General features: G+C 42.5%; 1 protein-coding gene across 1 annotated transcript in view; it reads right to left on the bottom strand.

Annotated features, from left to right (window-relative positions):
* Nucleotides 1–3944: 3944 nt before the first annotated feature.
* Nucleotides 3945–9123, bottom strand: part of haus8 (HAUS augmin like complex subunit 8) — a 28049-nt gene continuing 22870 nt past the window's right edge. Inside the window, exons 9-11 of the mRNA XM_062959978.1 lie at nucleotides 6891–7032; nucleotides 6652–6793; nucleotides 3945–4227 (exon numbers count right to left, since the gene is read on the bottom strand). Of these exons, the coding sequence (XP_062816048.1) occupies nucleotides 4107–4227; nucleotides 6652–6793; nucleotides 6891–7032 (405 nt within the window). The 3' untranslated portion in view covers nucleotides 3945–4106. The remainder of the gene's footprint in view (nucleotides 4228–6651; nucleotides 6794–6890; nucleotides 7033–9123) is intronic.

Raw genomic sequence — 9123 nt, 5'->3', positions numbered from 1 at the left:
ACAATATTATAATGTAATACAATATAACACTAATAATAATACCATATAATAATATTAATTATATATTCTATATTACTAATAATATTATAGTATAGTGGTATAGTTCAATAAAGTAATATATAATGCTAATATTGTGTTATGCTAATAATATAATATATTGTATGTACATACAGCTGCTCTGAGTTCCCTTCGGGGTGAGAAGGGTTGGATATAAATGTAGTAAATAAATGTAGTAAATGAATAAATAAATAATTTTAGACTTAGGCTCGCCCACTTGACTTGAAGGCACACAACAACAACAACAATCCTAATTAACTTGACTATCTCATTGGCCTGATAGGTTTATGTTGGCTAAAATTGTTTTCATTTTAAAATATTTTATTGTTCTTTGTTGTTGTTGTTTTGCTCTACAAATAAGACATGTGCAGTGTGCATAGGGATTTGTTCGTATTTCTTTTTCAAATGATAATTTGGCCCCTCAACAGTCTGAAGGATTGTGGACCGGCCCCCTGCTTAAAAAGTTTGAGGACCCCTGACTTAGACGAAGGGTGAGAAGGCACGATCATCAAGTTTGCAGACGACACCAAACTGGGAGGGAGAGCCAACACTCCAGAAGACAGGAGCAGAATTCAAAACGATCTTGACAGACGAGAGAGATGGGCCGAAACTCACAAAATGAAGTTCAACAGGGACAAATGCAAGAGACTTCACTTCGGCAGAAAAAATGGAAATCAAAGATACAGAATGGGGGACGAGGCCTGGCTTGACAGCAGTGTGTGCGAAAAAGACCTTGGAGTCCTCGTGGGGAGGAAGGGGAACATGAGCCAGGAATGTGATGCAGCAGCTAAAAAGGCCAACGGGATTCTGTCCTGCATCAAGAGGGGAATAGCGTCTAGATCCAGGGAAGTCCTGCTCCCCCTCTTTCTATTCTGCCTTGGTCAGACCACTTTACCTGGAATCACACTGTGTCCAATTTTGGGCACCACAGTTGAAGGGAGATGTTGACAAGCTGGAAAGCGTCCAGAGGAGGGCGACTAAAATGATCAAAGGTCTGGAGAACAAGCCCTATGAGGAGCGGCTTAAAGAGCTGGGCATGTTTAGCCTGCAGGAGAGAAGGCTGAGAGGAGACATGATGAGAGCCATGTACAAATACGTGAAGGGAAGTCCTAGGGAGGAGGGAGGGAGCTTGTTTTCTGCTGCCCTGGAGACTAGGACACAAGGGAACAAGGGCTTCAAACTACAGGGAAGGAAGGAGATTCCGTCTGAACCTCAGGAAGAACTTCCTCACTGTGAGAAGGGCTGTTCACCAGTGGAACTCTCTCCCCCGGGCCGTGGTGGAGGTTCCTTCCTTGGAGGCTTTGAAGCAGAGGCTGGATGGCCATCTGTCGGGGGTGCTTTGAATGCGATTTCCTGCTTCTTAGTGGGGGGTTGGACTGGATGGCCCATGAGGTCTCTTCCAACTCTACTAGTCTATGATTCTATGATTCTAGGACATTACGTTGCCGGCGTTCTTTCAGAATCCTTCCTCACCTTTGGAGACGGCTTTGCACTCCTTAGACGTGAAGAGAGCGCTGGCATATTACCTCCAAAGGACTAAAGACCATAGAAAGTCTCCTCGGCTGTTCCTTCGCTCACCTTTGCCTCCCAGTACAAACTGGTCGTCACGGCAAAGAGAGATGCGGAGTTTGGGAGAGCGGTCCTCTTCTCATGCGTGGCATGACCCACCACCACTGGTAAGTAGCTTGTTAGTCTCCCATATGTGCGATTTCCGCAGAAGAAGATATAGTTGCTTACCCGTCACTGTGTTTCTTCGAGTGGTGTTCCGTGGAATTCGCACAACCCGCCCATCCTCCCCGCTGATTTCATGCCACTGGGCTACAGCTGCTTCCTGGCGACGGGGAACTGGCTAGCCCCGCCCACAGGGCCTTATATATTCTACTGGGGAGAGTGGGCGGGGCTCACGCCAAAAAGCAATTACTACATAGCATTACTGACTATTGAACTACTTTTTCTGTCAAATTTGTTGTATAACCTGATGTTTTGGTGCTTCATTTGTAAAATCATCACCTAATTTGATGTTTAATAGGCTTTTCCTTCATCCCTCCTTATTATCCAACATATTCGCTTATCCAACGTTCTGCCGGCCCGTTTATGTTGGATAAGTGAGACTCTACTGTATATCATATTCCGAAACCTGGTCTTAGATGAATAGATATATTTTGGGACTAAAGCTCTGAACCCATACACTAAAGGTCTATAGCGTACAGTGTTTGATAATGTATTATTTCCTGTACTGTACTGCATATATAAATACTGTACATATATATATATATATATATATATATATATATATATATATTCTGGAAACCGCCCTGAGTCCCTTCGGGGAGATAGAGCGGTATATAAAGTATTATTATTATTATTATTATAGTGTTTGGCATAGAAGTCTTTTTATAAATAACCAAAGGCCTTCTTTTTTTGCTGCTTTGGGATATAATGGAGTACCTAATCTATGTATCTACAGTAGAGTCTCACTTATCCAACGTTCTGGATTATCCAACGCATTTTTGTAGTCAATGTTTTCAATACATTGTGATATTTTGGTGCTAAATTCGTAAATACAGCAATTACTACATAGCATTACTACAGAGCGTATTAAACTACTTTTTCTGTTAAATTTGTTGTATATCATGATGTTTTGGTGCTTAATTTGTAAAATCATAACCTATTTCGATGTTTAATAGGCTTTTCCTTAATCCCTCCTTATTATCCAACATATTCGCTAATCCAACGTTCTGCCGGCCCATTTATGTTGGATAAGTGAGACTCTACTGTATGTATTTATCTATCTATATGATTATTTTATATATATTTCTACAGTATTTAATCATGTATTATTTCCTGTATTGTACTATATGTTGTTTTGTATTTATTCTGGAAACCACCCTGAGTCTCTTTGGGGAGATAGAGCGGTATATAAATAAAGTTTATTATTATTATTATTATTATTATTATTATTATTATTATTATTATGTTTGGCATAGAAGTCTTTTTATAAATAACCAAAAGCCTTTTTTGCTGCTTTGGGATATAATGGAGTACCTAATCTATGTATCTATGTATTTATCTATATATATGATTATTTTATAATTATTTCTAGTGTTTAATCATGTATTATTTCCTGTATTGTGTTGTTTTGTATTTATTCTGGAAACTGCCCTGAGTCCCTTTGGGGAGATAGAGCGGTATATAAATAAAGTTATTATTATTATTATTATTATTATTATTATTATTATTATTATAGTATTTGGCATATAAGTCTTTTTATAAATTACCAAAAGCCTTCTTTTTTGCTGCTTTATCGCCCATTGGGGAGATAAAGTTTTTGTTATTATTATTATTATGTTTAATAATAATAATAATAACTTTATTTTTATACCCCACCCCATCTCCCCGAAGGGACTCGGGGCGGCTTACATGGGGCCAGGCCCGATAAAACAAACAAATAACAGTAACAAAGCAATAAAACAATTATCCCAGTAAAAAACATCAACATCAATAAACAATGTTTGGCATAGAAGCCTTTTTATAAATAACCAAAAGCCTTGCTTTGTGATATAATGGAGCACCTAATCTTTCTCATGGTAAAAGCTATTTGCCAGTGGAATCTGCTCCCGTGGAGTCTTTTAAAGACCTTTTAAGGCAGCGGCTGGATGTGCATCTGCCGGGAGGGTTTGGATGGTGTCCTCCTGCATAGAATAAACAGAGACTGGACGCCCATTATTCCAGAATCACCGAAGAATAAGACCCCGTGGGCCATCGAGTCCACCCGCTTGCCTTGCAGGAAAAGCACCATCAAAGCCCCCCCGACAGATGGCCCATCACTCATTCCACCGGGGGTCTCTCCCTCCCCGTTTCCCAAAGAAAGCAGCCAAGGCAGGAGGTCAGAAAATACCAACGTGTTCTAGTACAAACCAAGTGAACTTATCACAAAACCCTGCTCTCCTCGAAAGAGAAATCTCCGTGGTTTCTTCTGTGCAAGAGGCAAGTGCCGTGGTGAGGCTGGAAAGTGCCGCGGTGCGTCTGGATGAGAGAGGGGGGGGGGGCTATCCGAAGTAGAGCCGCTTGGCCACGTCCAGGCCCACGGCCTCCTCCCCGGCCGCCTGGGCCGCCAAAGAGACCGCCTTGCTGACGTCCGCAGAGAGCTTGGCCACCTCCGAAAAGGCCCTGAGGAGCAGAAGGAAGGGCGGGGTTAGAAGGGGTGGGCGTGGCTTAGAAGGGGTGGGCGTGGCTTAGAAGGGGTGGGCGTGGCTCCTGCTCCAGAGGGCGGGGCCACCAATGGGATGGGCGGAGTTAAGAGCTCTGTGATAGGGCTGAGCTTCTATCCCTGTCCTGCGGCACCTGCCAGGACACAGGGGGCGGGGCTAGATGAGGGGCGGGGCCTCTTCCCAAGTGCCTGACGGGGCTGGACCTCTATGCCCCGCCCCCGTGTTCTAACAAGTCTCAAGAGAGGTATACAGAGGCTCTTGGGAGGAGGCCCCACCCCTTAGTCCTAAAAGAACCCAGGAGAGGTAGATGCTCAGCCCTGTCTCGGGCTCTTGGGAAGAGGCCCCGCCCCTTCCCTAGCCCCGCCCTTTAGTCCTAAAAGGCCTCTCAGGAGAGGTATAGAGGCTCAGCCCTGTCTCGGGCTCTTGGGAAGAGGCCCCGCCCCCTTCCCTAGCCCCGCCCTTTAGTCCTAAAAGGCCTCTCAGGAGAGGTATAGAGGCTCAGCCCTGTCTCGGGCTCTTGGGAAGAGGCCCCGCCCCCTTCCCTAGCCCCGCCCTTTAGTCCTAAAAGGCCTCTCAGGAGAGGTATAGAGGCTCAGCCCCGCCCTGGGCTCTTGGAAGAAGGCCCCACCCCTAGCCCCGCCCTTGTTTTGTTGTTTTGTCCTAGGCCGAAATGTCATTACCCTTTTATATATATAGATATAAAATATATTGTATATACCACATAATACAAGTAATACAATATCTATATCTATATACATAAAAGAGTGATAGCATCAGGGCAGCGGACAAAACAACAAAACTACAGGCCCCCCAACCTCGAAATTTGACAACACAACCCATCATTCACGGCTCTAGGTTGATACAACAAAAAAGAAAAGAAAAATAAAGTCCTAATTACAGGTGGAATAATAGTTTTTATCCAATTGCTGCCAGTTAGAAGGCTAAGCTCCGCCCACTTGGTCTCCTAGCAAACCTCCTCAGCCCAGGGGACAGGCAGAGTTAGGCCTCACTTAGGCCTCTTCCACAGATTATCAGATTTTAACTGGATTATATGGCAGTGTAGACTCAAGGCCCTTCCACACAGCTATATAACCCATTTAGAATCTTATATTATCTGCTTTGAACTGGATTATCTGGACTCCACACTGCCATATAATCCACTTCAGTGTGCATACTAAACATAAAGACAACCATACAACAGACATTCAATACCACCATTACCTCAACAATTTCTCACCAACACCAAAAGACAATGCCATAGCAACGCGTGGCCGGGCACAGATAGTAATATATAATATTGTAGTATAGTAATACTAATATATCTATATATATAATAGAGTGATGGCATCACGGCAGCGGACAAAACAACAAAAGTAAACACCCCACATCCTCGAAAATTGACAGCACAACCCCTCATCCATGCCTCTAGGTTGATATAACAAAAAGGAAAGAAAAATAAAGTCCTAATTAGAGGGAGAGGAATAATGGTTTTTATCCAATTGCTGCCAGTTACAAGGCTAAGCTCCGCTCACTTGGTCTCCTAGCAACCCACTCAGCCCAGGGGACCCTTTACTTTAACTATCACCAATTCCTCAATACTTTATTTCCCATACCACCATACTTCGCCACAGCAACGCGCGGCCAGGCACAGCTAGTTAAATATAATACTACTGATCATATATAATGATAGACTGTTTTATTATTGTCGATTGGTATATTTTGAAGTGGCAATGTGTTTGACTGTGAGCCGCTTTGAGTCTCCGTATGGAGAGATAAAGCGGCATATAAATAAAATTAAGTAAATAAATAAGAAGTGAAGGAGGGAAGGCAGGAGAGATGGAGAAAGGCGGGGAAGAGAGAGAAAGGTAGACGGGTAGAAAGGCCCCTTTTCCTTCCTTCGAGTTGGGAATAATAATAATCTATATATATAAAAGAGTGATGGCATCATGGCGACCCACAAAACAACAAAAGTACAGGCCCCCCAACCTCGAAATTTGACAACACAACCCATCATCCACGCCTCTACGTTCATACAACAAAAAGAAAAGAAAAATAAAGTCCTAATTTGAGAGAGAGGAATAATTGCTTTTATCCAATTGCTGACAGTTAGAAGGCTAAGCTCCTCCAACTTGGTCTCCTAGCAACCCAAAAAATAATAATACAAAACACTAAAAAATACAATAATATACGATAATAACAGAAAATAACTAAAAATAATACAAGAAAATAATAAAATATAATAAATTAAAAAAATTAATTAAAAAAATGCAAATAATGTCAAATAAAAATTACACAACAATTTTAAACCAATACCACCACCACTTTGCCACAGCAACGCGTGGCCGGGTAGAGCTAGTAATAATAATAACTTGAATGGGGCTACCTGGCCAGCTCCTGGGCCACTTCCTGGGCCGCCTCCTGCAACTCCTGGGCCGGCTTCTGGGCGTGGGCGTGGCTTCGGCTGGGCTCCCGGAGGGCTTCGGCCAAGAGGCCTTTGTTTTCCCAAAGGGCTGCTTCCAGGTCGGCTGCGCGGAGGAGGAAGAGGCGTCCGTTGGGCAAGGACTGTCCCCCAAAAGCCCCGGGGAGAAGGAGAAGAAGAAGGGCCACCCGCCCCCCGCGTACCTAGGAAGCGGCCCTTGTCCTCCGGCACGTGGGCCTCCTTCACGGGCAGCGCCTGGCACGTGGCCTCCAGGGCGGTGGCAAAGGCCTGGTATTCCTCCTGGAAGCAGAGGCCGTGCTCCTCCAAGGGCCCCAGGGCCTCCCGCTGGAAGAGAGAGCCCCAAGCCCAGCGCTCACAAAAGGAAGACATCAAACAACATCCTCAATGTCATGCACATCTTACTATGGAGTAAACAACAAAAACACTGAACCAACACACACCAAATTTGGCCACAAAAGGCATAGCCATCCAAAGTATGTCTTTCAATAAAAAAAAAAAACCTAGAAAAACAGAGGACGAGGAAGAGCCCTTCTCCCCCTAACTGCCAGTCGGAAAGGTAGGCCCTGCTGCCTTTGGGCCCCGCCCCCTTTGTCTCCTACCATGTTTCCCCGAAAATAAGACAGTGTCTTATATTAATTTTTGCTCCCAAAGATGCTCTAGGTCAGGGGTCCTCAAACTTTTTAAGCCGAGGGCGGTCCACAATCCTTCAGACCAGGGGTCCCCAAACTAAGGCCCGGGGGCCGGATGCGGCCCATCAAAGCCATTTATCGGGCCCCCACGGCATAAGGGCAGAAGGGGGTTGGGCTCAATGACCCAAGGGGTCTCTTCTTCTCTTACAACCATTATTATTATTATTATTATTATTATTATTATTATTATTATTATTATTATTATTATTTATTAACATTGAGGCTGGGTGGCCATCTGTCAGGGGTGCTTTGCTTGTGCTTTTGGTGCACAAAGGCAGAAGGGGATTGGACTCTATGGCCCAAGGGGTCTCTTCCAACCCTCTTTATTATTATTATTATTATTATTATTATTATTATTATTATTATTATTATTAACATTGAGGCTGGATGGCCATCTGTCAGGGGTGCTTTGCTTGTGCTTTTGGTGCACAAAAGCAGAAGGGAATTGGACTAAATAGCCCAAGGGGTCTCTTCCAACCCTCTTTTTTATTATTATTATTATTATTATTATTATTATTATTATTATTATTAACATTGAGGCTGGATGGCCATCTGTCAGGGGTGCTTTGCTTGTGCTTTTGGTGCACAAAAGCAGAAGGGAATTGGACTAAATAGCCCAAGGGGTCTCTTCCAACCCTCTTTATTATTATTATTATTATTATTATTATTATTATTATTATTATTATTATTAACATTGAGGCTGGATGGCCATCTGTCAGGGGTGCTTTGCTTGTGCTTTCGGTGCATAAAGGCAGAAGGGGATTGGACTCTATGGCCCAAAGGGTCTCTTCCGACCCTCTTCTTTTTATTATTGTTATTATTATTATTATTAATTATTATTGCTCAGTGGCCAACTATAGTCCGGCCCTCCAACGGTCTGAAGGATCGTGAACTGGCCCCCTGTTTAAAAAGTTTGGGGACCCCTGCTTCAGACTGTTGTGGGGCCGGATTATCATTTGAAAAAAAAAAATACAAACAAATTCCGATGCACACTGCATATGTCTTATTTTTAGTGCAAAAACAAGAACAAGAACAAGAACAATGAAAATAAAAACAATTTTAACCAACATACATTTATCAGGATTTCAACGGGAAGTGTGGTCCTGCTTCTGGCCAATGAGATAGTCAAGTTAATTAGGGTTGTTGTTATTGTTGTTGTTGTGTGCCTTCAAGTCATTTCAGACTTTGGGTGAGCCTAAGTCTAAAATGTATTTATTTATTATTTACTGCATTTATTTACTACATTTGTATCAAACCCTTCTCACCCCAAAGGGGACTCAGAGTGGCTTACAAATTATATGTACATACAATATATTATATTATTAGCATAGCACCATATTAGCATGATATATTACTATATTGAACTATACCACTATACTGTAATATTATTAGTAATATTATATGTAATATAGAATATATAATTAATATTATTATATGGTATTATTATTAGTGTTATACTGTACTACATTATAATATTATTATCAATATTATATGTATATACAATATATTATATTATAAAACTGAGGGCAGGGGCCAGGTAAATGACCTCGGAGGGGTCTTAGTTTGGGGACCCCTGCTCTAGGTCTTATTTTCAGGGGACGACTTATTTTTCCATGAAGAAGAATTCACATTTATTGTTGAACAAAAAAAATGAACATTTATTACATACTGTACGGTAGTTGTCATCACAAACCAGCATAACCAGACAAACTGTGAATCCTATCAA

This window comes from Anolis carolinensis, unplaced genomic scaffold (genome assembly GCF_035594765.1).
Source record: "Anolis carolinensis isolate JA03-04 unplaced genomic scaffold, rAnoCar3.1.pri scaffold_7, whole genome shotgun sequence".
NCBI lineage: Eukaryota > Metazoa > Chordata > Lepidosauria > Squamata > Dactyloidae > Anolis > Anolis carolinensis.
The sequence above is the reverse complement of the archived record's forward strand: the minus strand, read 5'-3'. Positions and strand labels throughout refer to the sequence as shown.